Source organism: Penicillium daleae, assembly GCF_028827525.1.
Source record: "Penicillium daleae strain IBT 16125 chromosome Unknown utg000009l_segment0_segment0, whole genome shotgun sequence".
NCBI classification, from domain to species: Eukaryota; Fungi; Ascomycota; class Eurotiomycetes; order Eurotiales; family Aspergillaceae; genus Penicillium; species Penicillium daleae.
Window position 1 is genome coordinate 4,350,918 of NW_026623157.1, and position 23,181 is coordinate 4,374,098.

Here is a 23,181-nt window from a genome sequence, read left to right on the forward strand (position 1 = left end):
CCCTTGTAGTTTAAACAAAACAGTCGCCCGCAAGGAGACCACTCTAATTTCCGGGGTATTACTCTCCCCTTACATCTCATCGACATCTATGTATCTCTCATGCTCATCTATCTATGCTGGGGAGCCGTTCTGTCTCAGACATATGCATCTCCAAACAGTAGTCGCTTTTAGCCAGCGATAATCCTCAACCTTAATTTCCAGTTTCCGTCTACTTTGGGACTATGTTTGCCAAGCAACTCTCCCGCTGGATTGGAACGGAATGCCCTCAAATTCTACTGTATTTGGACGGGACACATGACTTCCCCCTCATTTCTCATGCCAGAGCCGAATCATCCAGAATTCCTGTTTGCGCCAATAATTATGATTCTGTCTGAGTGGCGAGGCCCCGCGGCAACTGGAGGTTATTGATAATTGTTATTCTGATGCCAATGGGAACAGGGCTTTGTTGTACTGTAGACCTAAACTATTATACAGTAGGAGTGTGTACTCCGAGCTAAAGCCGTGTTGCGTCATGCCTTTCCGAGTTGGGATTCTTTTCCCTTTTGCTTGTGGAGATATGGACTAATACTTGAAGCTGGCTTGTTACTGTAGCTAGCGAGCTGTCGACTTCCTACCTAAGCGAGTCACAGAATACCTACATATCCGCGTACCCGAGTCGTCCAGTAACACATCGTCAGAAGAAGCTGAGATCATCCCACTGACGAGCTGCGAACTACAGTAACTGGCGATCTGCGGTCACTGCGGTCAAGAAAAGTGGGGAATGATTTTCTTCATCCTTCCCTCTGGACAGTTCTACAGTATACTTCCCTGGCTTGATAACTTGTTATACCCTACCCCATAAGAGTCATCTATAAACCCATAACTAGAACTAGTTATACTTTCCTATAATATAATCCAATATATGTCCTGTATGTCTTACGCTTGGCAACCCCAATTCCCAGTCCCTTCTTTGCTTTGACTTTTGCAATTTGTCCCAGTCCCAAGGGATGGCTCAAAGAACCACCCCTTTGATCCATGACAGCGCACCTACCCCCCGACTACCCCAATCATGAAATTGTCTACCGAGTAACTCACAAGGCTGAAAAGCCACTGTCGATCTGGATTGATGCAGGGAGATCCCCGCTATTGGGTGCTGGCTGCAGCCCAGTTCACAGGTCCAGTATACGCGAGCCGACCGATATCCAGTACGGAGTACCTATGTTGAGTACGGAGTACAGAGTTGATTATTATGATTTGTTCTTTTGTCACGATGCTTTCCTTGGTCGATTCCCGGCCCCCGTGCTGGGGTGGTGTGATGTGCTTTGCAGATGATTATTGGGTGATTAGCTTTGCCTTTTGAGGATATTTTGAATTGATGTGGGCTGGTCAGGTCGGGTAGCCAATTCGCCTTTGCCTAGTGTGTTAGCGTTAGTGTCCGTCTGATGTTTCCGCGGCGTGCCGACCAGGGATCCTACTGCCGCTTCTTCGAGTAAAAGTGAATTGTCCTATACACCGGGTTGTGAGCCTGTAGAAGTTTTGATTACTATTTTTTGACTTTTTCTTTTTTGCTTTTTGTCTTTCTGTGGATTCCTCCCTTGCGCACGAGGTCATGACATACCGATGATCTTTTCCCCTCTTTTCTCGTACCTTTCGGCTTTTTTCGATTGAATTTGATCGGCGCTGGGATGTGTATACCGCCCCGAAGAAGAGTATCTCGACATCTCTTTGAGAGAGCCAATATTCCAGATTGAGTATGCATATGTACTGGGTAATTAAATTGTAGACCTGGTCTCTAGCGACGGTTCGATAGTTCGTAGCTTCTTTTTGTAATCTTCAACCGGCAGCACTGACTTCATGCAGAGGCCATCATGACGCATCTGGGGAAAAACCCGGGCATTCCAGCTGCGCGTTATCCTTGCCCGGTCTGGCCCTGGCGTTCACGCTCCTGCTTTGACTCGGCGCTAGTCATGTTTGTGTCTCATGGTTCTGACGTCCGATCGAGCCGGTGCTGCCGTGGTGAGTCCTCGGGAAGGGGTCTTTGGGTTTTGCTTTGGACCGAGCAGGAATATAAAGGTTCCCTCCCAGCTTCGTTCCTTGGATTCGGTGTCCTTTTCTTTCTATTGTCACTCCACCTTTTGGATATAATCGAAGCCACAGGCTTTCAGCCTTTTCCAGACCACCACCGCCTTTTCGAAGTATATCTCATCGACAACAGATAACTATACAGTCCTAGTACCATCTCATACTCGTCGCAATGATCTTCTCAACTACTATCGCCAGACCACTACAGCTGGTCACCCGCACTCTGCAATGGTCCAGCGCCGTCATTGTCATGGGCTTGACCTCGTACTTTATCAAGCTAGGACCCACGGGCCAGCACATCATCTACCAGGAAGTCATCGTACGTACCCTTTACCCCTCGTCTATATCAGAATAAAAAGCAAAGATACTAACACTGAAGTTCTAGGCGGTTCTTTCCGTCGTATTCTTCATTCCAGCCTTCATCTCGCCATTCATGCCAACTGCACTGAGCAAATTCGTGTTGCTCATTGACGTTGTCTTCTCATATCTGTATGCACTCTCCTTCGGATTCGTGTTCCACTCGCATGTCAAGAATTGGTGATACTAACAAACGCTATCTAGCTGGTTGACTGCGTTCATCTTCGCTGCCCAAGACTACAACCAGCATTCGTGCTACTTCAATGCCCCACCTGGTGTATCCTGCAGCCGCAAGAAGGCCAATGAGTCTTTCATCTTCCTTGCTTTGTATGTCTGTCTTTTCCTGCCTGTTACACAGATCTGCATATTCCCCGCACCTCATCCTATTCCTTCTCATTCATCTTCTACTTGGTATTGCCTTATCCAATCGCTAACCCCGACTCCTCTAGCATCTTCACCTTCTTCGGCATGTTCCTCGAAGTCGCCGGCCTCTGGGCCTATCACAAAGGACACGCCACCACCGCCGCCCCAGTCGAGAAGCACGAGTCTGGTCCACGGCCTCCTCTGGATGCGCCAGTTGAGCAGCATGCTCCGGCGGGAACTGTCTAGATGGCTTGTGCCTACTAGGTATGTGGACTGGTATCGGGTTTATCTACTCTTGTCGGGTGGTATGGCAATGATACTTGTTTTGTGTACTGGGTGGTTTTGATGGACTGGATTTGGATTTGAATGTTTATGTCGTTATGGCTTGAGATTCCCCCTGTTTATTTCCTTTCTGCTGAGATGAGATTAATGTTTGATGGGTGGGAGGTTTGTGGGGGCAGATGTTGTTTGCATATAGCGTGAAGAGGCAGAGGTTAGGTTGGATGAGCGAGGGATACCGCTGCGACCTTTTCGAATTCGACTATTAGTATTTCCTTCCATTAATATAATAATCTCCTGTCAATGATTCTTTGTTTATCTTCTCCCTGCAGAATCGATCGGGAGTAAATTTTTCTGTATACACTCGCTCGGGTGCATGAAGGGCTGTCCTTTCGAAAACACCTAGACCTGGGCAATCCTCCTACGGAGCGTAGCTTCCTGAGAGAAGCGTTGTAGGTGTGGTTTGATTGTGAATATATGCGATTTTCGTTGGTCGATCTTGGGCGATACTGATTAGTTACTAGAGAAGAAGCCTGAAAGACCGAACATACACTCCGATAGTGATATCACAACCCTAAGAATCCAAAGGTGCTTGCTTCACCCGCATGTAAGACCGCCTGAAATCTCTGCCACCAAATCCACCAAAACTCATCTGTTATCTTGTCACAACTTCCTAGAATATATTCGCTATATGAACATAGAAATCATACAGAAGAACGGCGCCTTCAAACGAATTGATGGTAAAATGAGCTTTTCTTACGTTCAGAGTTTTGCCCGGCTGAATAGTATACTATATTCTAGGCAATAGCCAAACCGATACCAATCTCCGAATACGCCTAAAGAACTCGAGGAACTTAAAGCAGATTCCGATCGAAGACAGAGGCCCGGAACCTAAAATATATTAGTCTACTATATTTATAAAAACGCCTAGTCTCCTCGTATATATCGATAGAAATCTCGAAAAGCGGATCTCTCGCGAAGTTGAAACCTGCGAAATCCTTCGGAAGAACCCCTATCCGAATATTACGACTTATTACAGCTATAATAAAAGCTACAGTCGAGTCTCTACTTTATACTTCAAGCGATATATAGCTACGTTACTTAAGGCAGTTAATCCTTTACACCTGAACAAAGCCGCTTTCGTTTTAAGTGGCCGCGAACTAGTAATGTAGAGTATAGAAACTAGCCTTTAAGAGCTCTAGGCTACTATTAAATATCTTCACTCGCTTAGACTTTCTTTTTATAATATTAATCCTGCTAATATTATACTCGACGAGGAAGGTAAACTTATTCTTCTCGACTTCGCTAGCTACCGAAAGATTAGAGAGTCCCTCGCAGCACCGAAACAAAAAGAACATATTACTAGTATGACTCTACTGTGGACATTTCCATCGAAACGAATGATAATAACGCTTTTAAAGATCTGCAAACTTCGCTGATTAGATCAACGATTGAGGACTTCATTTTCCTATGAATCGCTTATATGTAGGATGCCAACAAGGAGCGGGTCGTCTGTTGAGCTAGAATAATGATGCCCACACAAAAGTGAACTACTTTTAGTTCTTTTCATACCACGTTTTCTTTTCGATCGAGGTACCTGCACGAAACGAGGGATGGAATACTCGTGAAGACGAGAGATGTTAGGTAAGGGTTCGGCATTACCGAGATATATTTCTCCTATTCCATCCACAACCAACACAACATCCACCTATTCAACCCATCCCATCTCATGAGTGACCTTTGCAAAAAAACATGAAATAGTGATAAACAACCGCCAGCGAAAGGGTGTATCTTATGCAATACAAGCAACAAGCCAAGACCGAATAAAAGAGAAAAAAAAGGAGAAAAGCCAGGTAGTAATGCCATGCCATGGCATCTCAACAAAAAACAAAGCCAAGAAAAGAGGTATTCTTTAATGAAACACCACATACAAAACCATAACACCGTGATAAAAATGCAAGTATATCAGTGAAGTCGCCATAAGACATTGAAAACGGACGGACCCAGGTACGGATCGTGAACGCGCTCGTTCTGGCAGTATGCATGCGTCGAAGAACAGTCGGTCCACTCTAAATACTAGCACGACGGGGAGCCATCGTACGCCGCAACTTCCTCTTCTCCTCCGTCTCCTCAGGAATCGGAAGTGAACCCTCATTCTTGAGGCGGTCGAGGAAGGCCTTGCCATAAGTATACCCGACCTGATAAATTTCGTCGAATTTGCCAAAGTCCAGTGTCCCATAGGGATCGATGGGCGGACGCATGTACAGACAACCCGCTGTGCTCTTCGCCCGCTCGAGGTTATCGATTGAAGAGACGTAGGCGAGGCGGGCTTGGATTTCGGAGAGGGTGGGTGGGTTTGGGATTGAGGAGAATGGGTTCCATCTGTTGAGCATGGACCAGAAACCGGATAGGGAGTCGCCGTAGCCTTGGGGGTGTTGTCGTCCAGGGAGCCGACGTCTACGGCGAAGATGACGTCTGCGCCGAGGGATTTCATGTGTGCTACTGTTAGATTGTCGATGTATCCGCCGTCGAGAAGCATGCTGCCTTCGTCGCAGATGGGGGGAATCAGGCCGGCGAGAGACATCGAGGCACGAACATAACGCCACACGTATCCGGAAGAGTGGTACTCGGCGCGGGAGCGGCTGATGTTCGTTGTATTGCAGTAGAACTCGAGCCAGAAATCTTCAATCTGGCTGTCACCAAAGGTCTTGAAGATACCGCGGTTGAATTCGTGACCGGTGGTGTATGAGACAGTTGGGTAGGTCAAATCAAGTGCGAACCGCCACATACTCCCCATGCGACCGGAGAACTTCTTAGCGCGACCATACATTGGGACTACATCTGCGTCCCGTGCATACAGAGCGCCAATGAAGGAGCCGATGGAAGTGCCGCCGATGATGTCGATCGGAATGCCAGCCTCTTCAAGTGCTTTGATCACACCGACCTGAGAAATTCCCCGCGCACCGCCACCACCTAGGACAAGGCCAACAGACTTGCCGCATAGTCGCCGGGCTAGACGATGGAAATCCCCCTTGAAAGGGGTCTGCGACGAATAGAGCGGGGTTTGCTGGATTCGTCGAGAAGTGTACTTTTGGATTTCAGCCTGCAGAATTTGCACGCGTTGCTTGAGGACAGTGCCAAACTTCTTAGTCTGTGGATGCGAGGGTTCTGTTGTGAGGCGGAACGCCATCTGGATATGGTGGTGGCCTCCATTGATCCACACTCGGTTCTTGAGCCAGCCGCGAGTCAGTCCAGGCGAGCAGTATCGCTCGGCATGCAAAAGCACAAGCTCTTTCCGAGCGGTCGTCTTCATGCCCAGAAGGAAACGCTCATACTCGCCAATTCGAGGCGACGATTCGGCGAGTCCGACCAACAAAATCGAATCTGCCTGCGCAATACAGGTCTGCGTCCAGGGAGAGTTGACATTGGTATCCGCGATGTACAAGACAAGCCCATATTTCTCTTCGAGATCGGCAAGATACTGTGACAGCTTCAGCTTCCCCATTTTGCTGAACGCGTGTCGTCCCAGGTGGTTCAGGATGGCAGCCTGATTGAGCGAAGTCACTCCTCTGGTCACGCCAATCTGATGAAGCGCATTGAGCAGACGGTGTCCGAATTCGACCACGGGGACACCCGCTGTGACCGGGAGAATCGCCACCGTACGAAGGTTGACAGTTGATGTAGCAGTCTGAACACCCCCAACGTGGCCCTGTTCGATACCCTTCTCGGAAAGGGGATGCTCGACCAGATCACGCATGCGTTGAGCGATCAATTTGGAAACCTGAATCGTAATTCCAGGATGCTCCTGCGCCAAGCTGTTGAACAGCGAGCGGGGGAACTTGGCCAGTTCGGTGTCTCGAATGGCATGTAGAGTAGCAGGGCGAGTGGACTCGGTCATGACCTCAAGTTCACCAACACTCTCGCCCTGGCCGTACTCGCCGATGACTGTCATTTTACCCTTGGAGCCTTCCAAGACAGACCGCAGTCGGCCATTCAACACGAGATAGATGGCATCACTTTCGTCTCCTTGGTGGTAAATCACCTGGCCCGCATTCACCTGTACCCATTCCAGGGCAAAGTCAATGTGTAGCAACAGACGCGGCAGAAGACTAGTCAACCTCTTTGCCAACGTGAGCAAGGCAATCGGATACCTATCCGCGATTCTCTCCAGAGACGCCCGGGGAAGGAATCCAACATAGACATCAGTTTTGGCAACCACATCAGTGTAAGACCGGTAGGAGGCGAGAGCACCGACGTAGCCTTGGATGCCCCCGGGCTTGATCAGGTAAAGCGATTTGCGCGACTGATTCTTGCGCCGTGAGTCGCCGGGGCCATTGGAAGCCGACGCGCGAGAGGAGTCCGTGGAGGTGCGTGTCAGGTTTGGGAACAGCTCTTCCTGGGCTTGCGAGAGCGGTCCATCAGATGGACGAGAGGTGCCGACCAGATCATCACCTCGCTCGTTGACCGGGATGCCAACGTCCAGAAATCCGTCAATAACATAGTAAAGACCGGGATGGCGCTCGCCCTGCTCCACAAGAACCGAGCCCTGGGGGAAGTAGACAACTTCGATATCGTGGCGTAGATCCTCGCGAAGGTTGACGACCGGTGAAGTTCCCCCAGCGCTGGTCACGGACATGGACATCATTGACTCGGTTTCGCCATCCCCCGATCCCTCATATGGATCAATAAACCCGAATGCATTGGAAAAGACTGCCTTCTGTCGACGAGAGTCATAAGACAGCAACCTGGGTGAAGCGTCGCCAGAGTTGTGGCTACTCTTGCGCAAGGCATCGCTGGTACCCTCAGTCAGACCAATGGCTTTCATCATGCAATCCAAGATCGACTCGCGGAACAGACTGTCCTCGTCGAGTGAATCTTTACGCTGGAACGGAGACGGGCGCAGGTCCTTGCCTGCAGCTTGGAACAGAGGGCGTTCCCTCTCGGTCAGGGGACTGTGAAGCTGAGGGCTCAGATGGTCACCGCGCGGGCCAAATCGAGAAAGCTGGATAGTAGAGAGCAGATCACCAGGACTAGGTCCCATCAGATCCCGGTCCATGAAAGCAGCCGGTTGTCTGTGCGGCGTGAGCGGGACGGGACGGCCATTAGCCATCACGCGGGCCTGCAGAACAGCTTCCTTCCTAAGAATGCTGCTAGAGCGCCGTCTTCGTCCAACAGAGGGGTTGTGCAGAGCGATCCCCTTGCAAACCTCCTCTGGTCCCAATCGATCCCTCTCACGCATGAACTTGTCCTTGAGACGATCCAGTGCACTGCCTCGTAGATCATTTGGAAGATCCCAAGTAGTAAACTTCGAGACTTGTCGTTCAATTCCCAGCACATCCGTTGTCAAGCCGAGGTAGGAATGGGCAGTCGCAAATGTCACGCGTTGGAGACGCGTCAGGATGACCTGAACGATATGCGCAGTAGCTCTGGGGTAGACCCGAGTCAACCGGCGGAACGCGCTAGCGGGAATGATAGCAATGGTAGTATCTACAGTAGCTCGGGCGACGATATCTGGATGGACAGACTTGCGACGCTTCTTGTTCTGCCGGTTGAGGTCGGGCTGAGGCGTATTGTTGGGGGCGCTGTGACTTTCTCCTAGATGGAGGGGAGGCACTGCCGGCAGTCCATCCGTACGGCCATTACTCGTCGCAAAGACCTCGCCATAATCCTTAACCATGGGCAGAGGGCTCCCAATCACCCCGACGCTAGGGCTGACAGGAACGGATTCAGCACGGAAATGGGTCGGGTCGGGTCCCGCGCCAGAAGTACTCGAGCTAGAGCTTCGCGAGTTGCGAAGCTGAATGTCTTCCGTAAAGAGAGACAAGATGGAGAAGAGAGACGACATTGAAGCGCCATTCTTCACCTCGGTGAGCAACTGGTATCCCTGTCGACCATGCACATGGTTGTCCTCTTCCTCCGACGTAGCATCATCATCATCATCATCATCATCCAGATGTAGGTTCTCCTCCGAGGAACCCATCTTGTTGCCCTGGCGGGTAGACTTGACGAAGATCTGAACCAGCCCATCAACCACTAAACAGAAGCCCTTCTCTTCCTCGAGCATGAGGGTCTCTCCCGCAATCAGCTTCCTTGTCTGCATGGTCCGCGTCAATTCGTGGAAGACCGGTCGTTCCAGATATCCAAAGACCTTGATCGCGCTGAGGAACTCGTCGAGGTAATTGGCCAGCCCTGGTTTCGAGTCACCTTCTTGGATATCGGGGAACAGGTCGATTTGCGCTTCTTTGCGTTGGGGCTCTGGGGGTAGACGGCTATACATGTTCAAGAACCGGTACCGGATGAACCAGCTGACTGTCGAGACGAGGGCAAGGATGATCAACATGCTAAAAGAGTGAGCAATTAATCAGTTACTGGTCAAATCCGTCGACATCCCAGTGATCTAGTTCTCGAGGGAGGGGTAAGTCTAATAGCTTACAGGGTAGTGAAGTTCATGGTGAACGTCAAGCTCATGGAAAAGAGCGTAAAGAGCCATGTAGGCAGTGTGATGGTGGTGAAGGCAATGATCCAGTATAATCCACGTGGAATCACCTGGAAGATGAAGGTGAACACCCAAGTAATCCACCCCGCCATGGTTGAGGGAGTTGGAGGGAGGAAGGGCGGGGGTGGTGGGTGGACACGGCGGATAGAGCGGTAGCAGCAGTAGCAGCAGTAGCAGCAGCAGTTGGAGTAGAGACAGTGGCAGCTTCTGCAGCAAGTGAAAGAGCAGAAGGAGCGGAGGCAGCAGCGGCGGCCGAGATCAGGCCGGTTGACGAGGATGAAGCCGCCGACGTTAGACTGAGGGTCAGGGACGGGGCCAGGCTGTTGGCCATGGTTGGCGACTTGGGCGCTGGAGGAGGGTCGGACGGACCCAAATGTGGTTAAGCTGGGAAGGCTGGGCTCCGCTTCCTACTTTTTGTGTCGAGCTGAAGATGCCCGACCGACGTCAGTCCAACTCAAAATCGAGCCTCTCAGGGCCCACGGACTAGAGGGGCATCGGAAACGTGCGGGCCCTGTCGGCGGTGGATGGATGGATGGTGAAGGAGGAGAAGAATGAGGGGAAGAGAACCAAAGTGGTAAGAATAACAAGAATATAATGTCCGATGTACATCCCCGACCGAGGCAGGCGGTGGTGTTGCGGATCACGAGCTGATTGCTGGCAGTGGGCACAGACCAGCCCTGGATACTCGGAGGAGTATTACGAGAGTGAGGACTAGCGTACGAGAGGACATAGTATATCCGAGTGATAGTAGTAGAGTACAGAGAATCCTATACTACCCTCAGACTATCGGACGAACGGTAGACCAGTCAATCACAACGTGCCTCGATCGACGCGCCTGGTTTGGCTACTGAGTTTAGGTGCAAGATAGTTCCAGACTCGGCCGGAGGACAAGAGAATGTACGAACGATCCACCAGCAGGAACATGCAGAATCTACTCAAAGAGTCTAATATCCACAGTTCCCATCAACCTCACATTGAGTCATTCCTGATCTATTTATCTATACCTTGGAAGAATCAATAGTTCGATCGAAGGAGTCGATAGAGAATAGTATGTATAGGATGTACCCTGCTGCCTTCTATATAGTCCACCGAGATATCTTCAATGACTATAGTCGATGACCATCTCTCCTTACTGCTAGTTTCCCACCCGGATGAGACTGATGCTCATTATTCTTCCGTCGCAGCATACCTATAGCGTTGATGCTGATCTTGCGACTGGAAGAACAGCATCCCGGGACAGTCATAACAACACACTGGTGGATGATTGATTCAAGCTCGAGAACGATACCGTATATGTGAGTCTTTAAAGAGCTAGCTAGATTGCAAACTATGAAGAGAGTTTTTTTGCTTCAAATATCCAGTCCGAGATCCCATCGGAGTGTCATGAATACCTAGCCCAAGATTAGGTACTGGAGTGGCCTAGCCCTACCTACAGTAGGTACCAGATACTGGAGCTGAGGTGGAGGAAAAGAATAACTTTATTCATACAAGCTTGCATCTTCCGACGACCGATATCGAAATGCTCCCGTTGACTCACTGACTGTAACCTAGGCCAGCCTGTTGAACATTTTCCTTCCAAGTTGCGGACCTTGAGCTGGCTGCATTGTATGTATATTCTCCGTGCAGTCCATTGTTTGGCGACATTCTATTCCTACTATCCATGAATACTTATACCTCTTAATCATAAGACGGTAATTGAATCCAGAATATGTCCTAAAAAGCATTTCTAACCTCCTTCAAGACCAGAGTAAACGTATACCCCATTCTAAATATGGCCGCGACAAACTATCAAAGCTGACGTGTGCAATTCCCTGTTGTCTTGGCATCCCATATGGCAGGTTAACCACTCGGCGAGCTTGGCTTTACAGCCTACAGCGCCGAGACTCTCTCCATGCTTCCGCCTCCGCCTCCGCTCTGCCACTCATCTCCTAACTCTTCTGCATCTACGCCCTTTTTCTCCTCGGCTGCTTTGATCTGGTGGTCTTGGTGGTCAAAAGACCTGCCGCGGTGATGTTTCAGGTACGTTCTCCCCCGAAGCATCGCCCACGCGAACTCCGCAACGTGTGCGACGGGGCGACCTTCCCATACTAACGAACCCGCTTCCCAGCGCCTCCGCGAAGCCATCGACTCTCGCATCGCAGAGGAACAGGCACGCCAGAAGTCTGCCCAGGATAATATCTCGAGATCGAATTCTGCTCGTCGCCCGCCCAATACCAATCTCTCCCCCGGTCAACGTTCCCGCCCCCGACGCAACACGGGGACCCCTGTCCGCGGACCGGACCCTAAAGAATTCGAGGCCGAATTTGCGATCGGAGATGATGAGGATTCGAGTCGTTCGGCTACGCCGCGTTTAGAGACGCCGGACGATGCTTCGGAGGGAACGGCTACTGTTGAGACGGAGCGCAGCGAGGATGGCGAGAAGAGTAAGACAAAGGCGCCCGCTGCCGATGCATCCGGAAAGGAGACTACCTCCGTAGAGAAGGGGGCCGCGAGTCAGACGACGTCCGAATTGCCGGCAGATGTGAGGGGAAAGTTGCGGAGATTGGATAAACTGGAAGCTCGATACCATGGTATGGACAGTTTGCCCGGTCATGACGATGTGGAGGGGGTCCAGATCACTAATGCTGTTTTGCAGAACTCCTCAAGGCATACCGTGCGGCGCATTCGCGTGTCCTCTCGATCGAACCCTTCGAAGCTGCTCTGCGCGAAAACACCCCCCTCACGTCAATCGCCGAGCCCAAAGCCCTTACGGAATATCTCAATCAGATGTCGCTGAAGAGTGACATGATCCTTGATGAGCTGAAGCGGGTCACAACCGATCGCGATGACTACAAAAAGAAGCTAGAGGGGGCCCAAAAAGCTACCAAGGCTGCGCACGACGAGTTGACCGGTCTGAAGACGGAGAAGGAAGCATCTGTAAAGGAGGCGAAGAAGTCACCCGAACAGAAGGAAGAGGCTAGTGAGGAATTCTTCTCCTTTGATAACGAGGTCCCCCGACTGGAGGGAGAATTGAAGGAGAAGCAGGAGGAGGTCGACACTCTGAAGACGGAAGTGGATAAGCTTAAGAAGGACCTTTCTGTTGCGCGCGAGTCTACAGAAGGAATGGTTCAAAGCTTGGAGACATCAACCCGAGAGCTGGTGGAGTTGCGTGACTCCAAGGACAAGCTTGATGCCGAGATCAAGACTTTGAAGACTTCAAAGGAAAAGGATGTCGAGGAGCTCAAGACCAAACTTGCCGATACCGAGTCGTCTCTGGAAAAGGCTACTACCGAGGCTGAGAAGCTGAAGACCGAGTTGAAGGAGAAGAGCGAAGAACTTGAGAAATTGCAGGCACAGGCTGCTCAGACGGACAAGACAGAACCAAAGGTCGACCCGAAACTACTTGAACAGCTGGATGAAGCTAAGAAGGCGAAGGATGCCAGCGAGAAGAAACTTGATGTCGTGCAAAAGTTGGTAGACACCTTCAAGTCGCAACTCAAGGAAGCCGAGTCGCAAGTGTCGAACCTCAAGAAGGAGGTTGAGCAAAAGGCCGAGACTTCTTCCAAGCTTAAAAAGATCGTTGACTTTGTGGAGGGAGGTCTGAACGGGAATACCGCTTGGAAGGCTGCCAAGGAGAATGTCGCTGCTGGCAAGACGGCCGATTTCGAGGAGATCCGCAAGAGCCTTGCTCCAGCTGAGAAGCCCGTGGAGTCAAATGTCCCTGCTCCACCAGCCGAGGTTGAAACTCAAACCGCTGCCAGTGGAGGCGCTGGCAGTAAAAAGAAGAACAAAAAGAAGAAGAAGGGAGGAAAGGCTGCAGAGGAGGCTTCCAAACCGGAAGAGACGACCGCCGCAGACCAGTCCGTCAAGGAAGCGCCTGCGCCATCGTCCTCCTCTGCTGATCACGACGAGCTCAAGAAAAAGATCGAGTCTCTGACCCAGCAGCTATCCGAAAAGGAGGCGGCGATCGACCGCCTCAGCGCGAAGCTCAAGGGCGAGGAAGATCTGAAGGAGGAGATCGAGTCTCTGCGGGATGATCTTGTCAATGTCGGACAGGAGCACGTCGAAGCCAAGGACAAGATCAAAGAGCTCTCTGCCGAAAAGTCTGCCCTGGAAGAAACCATTAACAAATTGGAGAAGGAGCTGGCCGAGGTCCGCACGAGCAACGCTTCTACCTCTGCCGGTTCCGAGAAGTTACACAACGATTTGAAGGATGAGTTTGAGCGTCTCAAGACTCGGTCAGCCACCTTGGAAACCGATCTCTCTGCTGCACAGCAACTGGCTGCTACGCGGTTCAAAGATCTCACCGACCTGCGGGAGACGCTTCAAAAGGTCCAGCCTGAGCTGCGTAATCTGCGCGCTGAATCATCAGAGTTGAAGACGATCAAGGAGACTCTCACTAGCAAGAATGGCGAACTGAGGAACCTTGAATCTAAATGCGATGACCTCCGCGCTGAGCTCAAGTCTGCCAAGACCAGGGTATCCGAGCGTGATTCAGAAGTCAATACTTTGAACAAGAAGATCCGCCAAGAGACGGACAGTCGCCTCAAGGCCGAGGAGCAGCTCACCGTTGCCCAATCCGACCTGCGATCAGCCGAAGCTAGAAAGCAGGACGCTATTAATGCTAAAGACAAGACGGCGGGAGACTTGAGCAAAGCCCAGGATGGGTTGAAGAGTTCACGTGTCAAGATTCGTGAGATGGAGGACCAGATTTCCCAGTTGAGCAAGGAGGTCGACGGTCTCAAGGAGGAGACTCAACTAAAGACCGCACAACACGCGAGCGCACAGAGTCTCATGGGCAGCATGCGTGATCAAACTGCCGAGGTGGCCATGCAGATAAAGGAGGTAAAGGAGCGTTGCGATAGCCTGGAGGAAGAACTGGCTGACGCTCATCGTCTGCTGAACGAGCGCACTCGCGAAGGTGAGACCATGCGCCGACTGATCAATGATATTGAAAGTCGGGCCGAAGCCAAGGTGCGCGACTTCAAGGAGCGAATGGAAGCTGCGGTCGAAGAGCGCGATCGTGCCGAAGATGAAGCCAGCACCCAGGGTCGTCGTCGCGCTCGGGAAATGGAAGAATTAAAGGCCAAGTTCCGCGAAGCCGAGCGCACACTGCGTACCGCCGAAGAAGACAGAGAGAACCTCGAGCAGTCGCAGAAAGACTGGCGTCGTCGTCGCGATGAACTCGAGTCTCAATCGGAGCGCTCGACCGAGGAACTCACCGAGATCCGTCAAGCCATGGCCTTCCTCCGCGAACAGCTGGACGAAAGCGAGAAGCAAGTCCGCGACCTTGAAAAGGAAAAGGCTGAGCTTCGCCGCTCCGTCGAGGAAACGAGCAACCGGCTCGAAAAGCTACGCCGCTCTCACAAGACGCTGGGTGAAGATGTCCGCCTCCGTGGAATGGAGTCTGGTCGCCAATCTTCACGGTCATCGATGGACTCTGGTTCTCGCCGGCCCAGCGGTGTTCTCTCCCCGCCCCCGCAAGACCGCAGCACGTCTAGTCGGAGAAGTGAGACTCCCTCCGGTTCTGGGGCCGGGCCTAGCGGGTCGATTGACTATATGTACTTGAAGAACGTTCTGCTACAGTTTATGGAGCAGAAGGATAAGAGTTATCAGAAGCAGTTGATCCCCGTATTGGGGATGCTGCTGCATTTCGACCGGTATGTACAATCCGTTCTATTTGACCCAGACATCAAGACTAATTAAGGCCTAGTACCGATGAACAAAAGTGGATGTCAGCTATCATGTCACGCTGATTTTGACTTGTCGCATGTGCCTTGTTTATCATCACCTTATTACCCATTCTCGATGTATAATATCCACCGTTGCTAGTATTTATTCGATCCATGCAGAGATATTTGAAGTCTCTGTAATCAATTACATGATGTGCAATGTAACCCGCTAGTTATCATTTTCTTTAAACATGGGACTCCGCGGATATACTTCAGAGAATATCATGATCATGGGAGATTCCCATTGGGATATTTCCTTCTGGTGATGTCTATGCGTCTCTTCCTCTAGATATTTCCAGCACCAGCGTTTACCGTTTGCCCGAGGTCTATTTAGACCTCGATTTGCCTTTCTTCGTCTCTTCTATCCATAGTTTTCCGAGTTAGTCGATCCAGTGTGTTTCCTGCATCTCTTCCTATGTGTAGTGGCGAGATCCGCCACCAGAGGATCTCAAGAAACTCCAGAGGCCAAACTGATCCGAATTCTAGTTTAATTAGACCGTGTATCTCTGCTACGTCTGTGACTTTTCGCCATCTTAGTGCTTACGCGCTGCCACTGACATAGCGAAGAAGTGAGTGGGTCAGTTTCGGTGTCGGCAACTACCGAAGTGGCCCCCGAGACCATAAAACCCCAATGCTGCTGCTCCAAATTTCTCCAAATTTCATTACCAATTGCTCTTTCTTTTCTTCACACGATATCTACACTCTCTATACTCTTAAAAATGGCCGACCAACCTACTATCCGCCTCGCGACGGCAGAGGGTACGTTCTATCCTTTCCCACCTAGCTCTTGAATCCGCTTCAAATCCTCCCTTCATCGCAAGTCTTACGCTACTACCACTAACCCATCCTGTCGCAGACGTCCCAATCATCCTCCAATTCATCCGCGAACTGGCCGACTACGAAAAGGCCCTGCATGAGGTCGAAGCCACCGAAGAATCCCTCCTCGCCACCCTCTCCTTCCCCAATGACCCGCCCAAGCGAGGCTCCGTCTACACGGCCCTAATCATCCCCCCGCCCACCGCCGCCAACCCGTCCCCGATCCCCGTCGGCATGGCCCTCCACTTCTACAATTATTCGACCTGGCGCTCCGCACCGGGCATTTACCTCGAGGACCTTTATGTCCAGCCCGCTGCGCGGGGTAACGGCTACGGCTTCAAGTTGCTGAAGTACCTGGCGAAGCAGGTGTTGGAGGTCAAGGGCCGCCGGTTGGAGTGGAGCGTGCTGACGTGGAATACGCCGAGTATTGAGTTTTATAAGCAGGTTGGCGCGAAGCCTATGGATGACTGGTTGAAGATGATGCTGGAAGGGCCGGCGTTGGAGAAGTTGGCTGAGGGTGTGTAGATGGCTTGGATGGATGGGATTGGTTTGTGATTCATGGGTTACGATATAGCATATTTGGACAGAAGTAGTATTTTGAGTCTTCGTTAGACTCGGTTGCATTTTCTTTGTTTCACGTTTACTGAGGTCAAGCTTTTAACGACCATCGAGTATATGGAGACCCTTGGACACTTCCACTGTATGTCACTGGAACCAGGACTGGAACGTCCTCTGAGATGCAAATACCATCAAATCACTTACAAAAAGTGTCCTATCAGATACAAGCACCGTTATATTTGCCTGAATAATGTAGTATCTAATTGCATCGACAGTAAATTCGCGAGGTATACACCCAAAACTTGGTTTGTAGTGTGCTCAGACTTCGCTAGTACGAGGTGGATATATACTCCGCTCTCGATCCATAGTATGCACTTTGGATAGCCACGACGACGATACTAGGCTACGTTAACAGAGTAATCATCTATTAAGAATTCCAAGAGGTTGCCTGTAGGAAATATATGTGCCTGAAAATAATCACACTGTTCCATCAGCCCGTGGTTGAACCTTCGAGGACTGTTCTCCTAACCAAAAGGTCGGGGACCAAGCTTTGCGGTGACGTCGTGCAGTGACCCGCCGATCGGACGTGCATCTGAGGCCCAAAAAGGTGACGACAACCTTTTTCTCCCCTCCCTTCCAACCCTCATCTCTCTCTAAATTTCAATATCGCCATGGCGACTGCGACCGAGGCAAACGCGTTGGGGTACAATTTGAAGGTGGATTATGTGATACACTACAGCTTCGGTGATTCAGGTATGTCGCCAGCCTCGGTAGCTGGAAAAAACGTGGTTGGACGCCCCCCGACCGGAGGAGCTGAGCGGAGTTGTTAATGCGCTATCTTTCCACCCCCAGACCAGGCGCAGGCCATCGCACAGCTTGAGAAGCTGCTTCGGACCCTTGCCAATGTCGGATTGCAATCTGAGGTCCGCCAGGGCGATGAGGCGTCGCTGCTCGTCTTCGTTCGAGCTTCGAAGAGGCGGCTCAACCGGGCGGTGTATCGGTCGCGGTGAGTTTGTGTGGCCTCTGTGGCTTTCCCGCGACATGATCGAGATCTAGCGAGTCGCAATACTAATATCACCTCCTGTCAGGGTACGCGACTGGCTCTATGGTATTCGAAATGCAGAACCGGAGCCAGCGAGCTCTATCGAACCTCAGAACGAAGCGGAGCGACTGCGGGTGATCAACCATATGATCACACTCCCCTCCGAAGAGGGCGGTGCCGGCATCACTCCGAACCACGGTGAATGGAAGAATATTACTGGGCTCCTACCGCTGCACGACGAGGAGACCAACAAGAAATGGCTACACGAATGGAGCCAGAAGACTTTCCTCTCGGAAGAAGACTTGGATCAAATTCGGGACAAGTTCGGGGAGAGCGTGGGATTCTACTTTTCCTTCCTCCAGTGCTACTTCCGGTTCCTGATCTTCCCGGCTGTATTTGGATTCTCGTGTTGGTTCCTCCTTGGAGGCTATTCGATTGTGTATACCTTGGTTAATTCGTTGTGGGGCATTGTCTTTGTCGAGTACTGGAAGAGGAAGGAGGTGGACTTGAGCTGCCGCTGGCAGACCAAGGGTATTTCAGCGGTACGGACGAATCGGCGCGAGTTCAAGCCTGAGAAAGAGGTTCGCGATGAAGGTACTGGGGAGATGCGGGGTGTATTCCCTGCGACGAAGCGCATGCAGCGCCAGCTTCTTCAGATTCCATTTGCGCTGGTCTCTGCTATTGGGTTGGGAGTCATCATTGCAACTTGCTTTGCGATTGAAATCTTCATCGCTGAGCTGTATGATGGCCCTTTGAAGAGCTACCTGGTATGGACGGCCTGTTTCCCTGCTCAAAGTTATCATGTTCTACACTGACTGATGGCCACAGATCTTTATCCCGACCATTCTTGTCTCTGCGCTGGTGCCCACTATGAGCGCGGTCCTAATGTCCATTGCAACCAAGCTCAACGACTACGAGAACCACGAGACCAACGATGCTTATGACACTGCACTGACCCGGAAGGTCTTCGTGATCAATTTCATCACTTCCTATCTGCCAATCCTCCTGACGGCATTTGTCTATGTGCCGTTTGCCAGTCACATTGTCCCTTATCTGGACATCTTCCGCCTGACTGTCCGGCCCTTTGTGTCTAAGGAGCATGCTACTGCCGATTGCTCATCGTTCAAGATTGATCCTCATCGTCTGAGGAACCAAGTCATCTATTTTACCGTCACCGCCCAGATTGTTGGATTCGCCATGGAGACGATCGTGCCATACATCAAGCAGCACGCGCTTCGGGAATACAAAGAGTACAACAAGAAGCGGAACGGCAAGTCGGATAAGGATTCTCCTGAACGTTCACCCATCATGGCCTACGACGACCCAGTCGAAGAGAAGGAATTCTTGAAGCGCATTCGCAACGAGGTCGAGCTTCCCGTGTACGAAGTAACCGATGATCTGCGCGAAATGTGCATTCAGTTTGGTTACCTCGCGCTCTTCTCACCCACATGGCCTCTTGTCCCGCTATCATTCTTCATCAACAACTGGATCGAGCTGCGGTCCGATTTCTTCAAGATCTGCAAGGAATTCCAGCGACCCACGCCACTCCGATGCGATACTATCGGCCCCTGGCTAGACACTCTCGGTTTCCTGTCTTGGGTGGGCAGCATCACCAGCGCTGCGTTGCTCTACATGTTCAGCGGAGATTCTCAGACCGGCCCCAACGGACAGCCCACTGACATTAAAGGATGGGCATTGCTTTTGGTTATCTTCTTCTCGGAACATCTCTACCTGATTATCCGCTACGCCGTGCAGACAGCCATGAACCGACTCGAGCCTCCAAACGCGCGCAAGGAGCGTGGTGAGCGGTACCTCATGCGCAAGCGCTACCTCGAATCCACTCTCCAGGCTGAAGCCAATGAAGAACCCGCGGAAAAGGATCCCGTGTCGGAGACGCCGTCTGAGCTTACTCGCACCGCTCTCGAGGAGGACGCCCGTCGCAACTCTGGGCACTCGGCGGATCCAGCGGAGAGATTCTGGATGCGTCAGCGTGGCTGGTCTGAGTCAGCGAAGGTGGGAACGGGCATTATTCTGGCTCAGACCAGCAAGGGAGATAATGCCAAGAAGCAGCAGTAGGAGTGAGGTTGTTACGTGATAGAAGGTGTGTTTGATATCTCCGATTTGTGGATTATCTCGGTTCAGATTCTGTGAGATGTTCGGCGGTCTATTTTGGGCCAATCAACGGTATTTGCGCTTAGAGATTATTGATTTGTGTACGTATAACTATGACTCGCAAGCTTGACGAATTCCAATCGGAGTACACGACTGAATGCGGCTGGTTGATGGATCATGCAAAAGCCCGAATCGATCTAGTCACGTGTGACAATCCCTTCCAGCATTCCAAACTCTAGTCACCTAAACCTTAGATAACGAAGTTAGGTGACGTAAGGCTGAGTCAGCTCGGAGTGACCGAAAAAGACCAGTCAGGGAAGGTGTAATGTTTAGAGATTGGGCGGAAACTTGAAGCTCTCTAGCCAGCAGGTTGAATTGATCATGTCCTGGGCGCGGATTACGGTGAAGAAATGGTACTGCTTGGTCTGCTAGTTCTCTGTGGCTTCGAACTATGACGTTCTCAAAAACAGGCAGAATTTGACATCGGGCTTCAGATGCGGCCGGGGTTGCTAGGCACAAATTGTACCGTCTTACTCACCGCCCAATAGTTTTGCTTTAGCCTCTCCACGTGATGACCAGAGCTCTCCCGAGACCGCCTACTATATCCGGCAAGTCATTTTCGGAATAACAACACGCCGAATCAGTCGCCATGGAGGCTCCGGACCGAGAAAGCCTTAAGTAATCTCTTCCCTCCCCGTAACATCCTCCCGCCTGCTTACAGCATCTTCATCCTGCTTACCTCATATCGAAGGTCTACACCAGAACCACCATCACCACGCTCATCTGGAGGATTGGACAAGTGCCCTGAAAGTCACTATCCAAATCTCGATCGCTGGACATCATATTTTGAACCATATCCATGCAGCCTGCGTTGGCACCAGCTCCGCATCCCAGCATGCAGAACCCTGCTCAGGTAAGCAACCTATCCTCGACGCGTTTGTCATCAGATCGATCGTCCCGAGCCAATGTACATCGATCAGATGGCCGCATGGCGGATGGACAGGCACCTCCTGCGAACGAGACACGTCGCGTCGTCGCGTCGCAGTGACCGTCTCATCTTGCCGCGCCGCTCCGGGTGTCGCCGTCGATTTGGCACTTTTTGTACTGACGTATTCATCGCAGGACCATGCGGATCAGGGTACGTGATCTATACAGTTCCACTGGGTAGCTACCTGGGGTCACTGTGATCGGATGGGAGGTCCTGTCATGCCCCGCCAGGGTACTTGGGCAGTGATCACCTTCCCCCGACTGTAGACAGGGGCCTACGCCTTAGCATGTGGGGCGCAATGGCGCGTATCAAATGCTGACTAGATCCTTATTTCAGTGCTCCATGACCAGCTGCTCGCAGCGCAGCATAGCATGCACCGTCCGCAGGGTGGACCGGTCCAGCAGCACCTACAGCCCAACACTGCCAGCCCTCGTGACCAGGCGAACATCGATCCTGCCATCTCTGGTGCTATGATGGCTGCTGCTCCTCAGACTCCTACCCAGCCTCAACAGGGCTCGCCAGATGATATTAACCCCAAGAACTACGGCAAGCGCGAGCTGTCAACCTCCAAGCGTGCCGCTCAGAACCGCGCTGCTCAGGTATGTGATCATTCTTCCGCGTTGCGGGCCTCCTCACCGTGAAGCGACACAGCTAATTGGCTTTACAGCGTGCTTTCCGCCAGCGCAAGGAAACTTACATCCGCAAGCTGGAGGCCGAGAACAAGAGTGTCGAGACTCTCCGTGAGCAGATTAAGGCTCTGCTGCATGAGAACTATGCCCTCCGTGAATACACCGTCACCATGCAGGGCCGTCTCATCGACGCTTCACTCGATGTTCCCGAGCCCCCACCAGGCATTGATCTCAGCCAGTCCCGCCATGACATTTCCATGGCTGCCCCCGCCATCCCCGATACTGGATCTGCTGTTTCTATTCCCCAGCAGCAGACCCAGCCTCAGCACCAGCACCCTAGCTCAGCCAATGATGGCATGAGCTCCCTGAATGACATCGCTGTCGCCGGCCTTGGAATGCGCAAGCACCCGGACGAGAACGCTTTCATGGCTGGTAGCTACCAGCACAATAAGCGTGTCCGCGATGAAAACCAGCCCGATGGTTCCGAAGGCATTTCCAAGCAGGAGGCTCACCATGGTCTGCCTATAGCTTAAGTCATCTTGAGAAGTCTTTTCCGTTGCTTATTGCAACAATCCTTTCTGACCCCGCCCATTTTCGATATCCAGCAGTGTCATTGTGCCACCGATCACGTCCCCCATCCCACAATCAGTCCTCGATCTGTTCCTATCTCCCGTCTTCAGTTCCCTCCTCTTCACCTTCTAATTTTCTACCCCTTCCTTCTTACCTCCACCTTATTTATTTTCGTGACGGTGTGTGGCGCCATTCATGTCTACTGCTATTTCCACTTTCGCTTTCTGGGCTAGGCGGTGTTATTTTGATCTTTTTCTGCTCCTTTCTGTATTTCTTACTAGCCGATGTTTTTTTCAACGGAGTAGGAGCGTAGCCAATAGGATCTTTTTCAATTCAACAAAGATAGCTTGTCGTAATTCTTGACGGTACTTTGCGTGATCTTCGGCGCTTACTAGGATGTTCTGCAACATGTTAACTTACCCTTGTTGTAGTATACAAGAGGATGGTCTTCGGGACATTCGTTTTACGCCGCCGAGAGTGACCTAGCAAGGCCGGGATTGAGAGTAGAGGCTTCCCCGAGACAGTCAAGGTCAATGAGGAAGCTAGCGAGGTATGCGGAGGAGGACGTGGAATGTGACAGAATTCATGTTTTCATAAAGGCCCGTTTTGATAAACAAACCAATTCAATCCCAAGTCATCCTGCATGGTCGTCTCCTTCTCCTCCGTCGTCTATCCCAAGTCTGCCATACATTGGTAAGTGGTTGTCTGCCATGGTATATAACGTCACCGGGCTGCGTTACTTTGATGCGACATCTACAGACGTGCCACCCCGGCAAGAGCACGATCTTGACCCTTGCGCAGAATGAAGAAGGGTATTCACACTGTAAACCAGGAGCTATGGACCTGTACTAATTATAGGTTATCGGTGATTAAGGTCCTGAGAAGAGGTTGGATACTGTGTACGTTGCTCAACAGCTTTCTCAACTTTGCGAGAACCTGCATTTCCATGTGTCATCTCTCAATGTGAGAAACCTATCTCTCTCCGATGGCGTATGACAGGGTGTCTGAAAGAGGAATTGGCTAGAAGCCAATCAACTTCTGCTAATCTTGCAAGTATGACTTGTGATCGATGCAACCTCTTGAGTTCAATTACATGAAAGAGCCTTGGAACCATCACTAGTCGTCTCTTGACGGGTTCATGTTCTGGATAGAATGTCGCTGGATTCAGCTCTCGCATGAGACGGAGGATTACGCGGTAT

The 23,181-nt window shown here is 51.3% G+C and overlaps 6 protein-coding genes across 6 annotated transcripts; 5 read left to right on the top strand and 1 right to left on the bottom strand.

Moving 5' to 3' along the window:
- Positions 1-2,233: 2,233 nt before the first annotated feature.
- On the top strand, positions 2,234-3,027 carry N7458_012713 (MARVEL domain-containing protein; the record flags this gene model as incomplete). The annotated part of the gene is made up of 4 exons (XM_056916094.1): positions 2,234-2,380; positions 2,447-2,550; positions 2,623-2,745; positions 2,868-3,027. 4 exons carry the CDS (start codon positions 2,234-2,236, stop codon positions 3,025-3,027), a joined length of 534 nt encoding a protein of 177 aa, XP_056760848.1.
- A 2,102-nt stretch (positions 3,028-5,129) lies between these two features.
- nte1 (lysophospholipase) lies at positions 5,130-9,648 on the bottom strand (the record flags this gene model as incomplete). The annotated part of the gene is made up of 3 exons (XM_056916095.1): positions 5,130-5,389; positions 5,458-9,401; positions 9,494-9,648. The coding sequence occupies 3 exons, from the start codon at positions 9,646-9,648 to the stop codon at positions 5,130-5,132; spliced, it is 4,359 nt and encodes a 1,452-aa protein (XP_056760849.1).
- Positions 9,649-11,566: 1,918 nt separating this feature from the next.
- N7458_012715 (putative vesicle-mediated transport protein (Imh1)) lies at positions 11,567-15,291 on the top strand (the record flags this gene model as incomplete). Its single annotated transcript, XM_056916096.1, has 4 exons — positions 11,567-11,575; positions 11,664-12,126; positions 12,192-15,195; positions 15,249-15,291. 4 exons carry the CDS (start codon positions 11,567-11,569, stop codon positions 15,289-15,291), a joined length of 3,519 nt encoding a protein of 1,172 aa, XP_056760850.1.
- Positions 15,292-15,986: 695 nt separating this feature from the next.
- On the top strand, positions 15,987-16,608 carry N7458_012716 (GNAT family N-acetyltransferase; the record flags this gene model as incomplete). The annotated part of the gene is made up of 2 exons (XM_056916097.1): positions 15,987-16,026; positions 16,124-16,608. The coding sequence occupies 2 exons, from the start codon at positions 15,987-15,989 to the stop codon at positions 16,606-16,608; spliced, it is 525 nt and encodes a 174-aa protein (XP_056760851.1).
- A 704-nt stretch (positions 16,609-17,312) lies between these two features.
- Positions 17,313-19,759, top strand: N7458_012717 (anoctamin family protein; the record flags this gene model as incomplete). The annotated part of the gene is made up of 4 exons (XM_056916098.1): positions 17,313-17,394; positions 17,494-17,647; positions 17,730-18,450; positions 18,512-19,759. 4 exons carry the CDS (start codon positions 17,313-17,315, stop codon positions 19,757-19,759), a joined length of 2,205 nt encoding a protein of 734 aa, XP_056760852.1.
- Positions 19,760-20,690: 931 nt separating this feature from the next.
- Positions 20,691-21,945, top strand: N7458_012718 (transcription factor kapC; the record flags this gene model as incomplete). The annotated part of the gene is made up of 4 exons (XM_056916099.1): positions 20,691-20,708; positions 20,918-20,933; positions 21,120-21,382; positions 21,451-21,945. The coding sequence occupies 4 exons, from the start codon at positions 20,691-20,693 to the stop codon at positions 21,943-21,945; spliced, it is 792 nt and encodes a 263-aa protein (XP_056760853.1).
- Between the last annotated feature and the right edge of the window lie 1,236 nt (positions 21,946-23,181).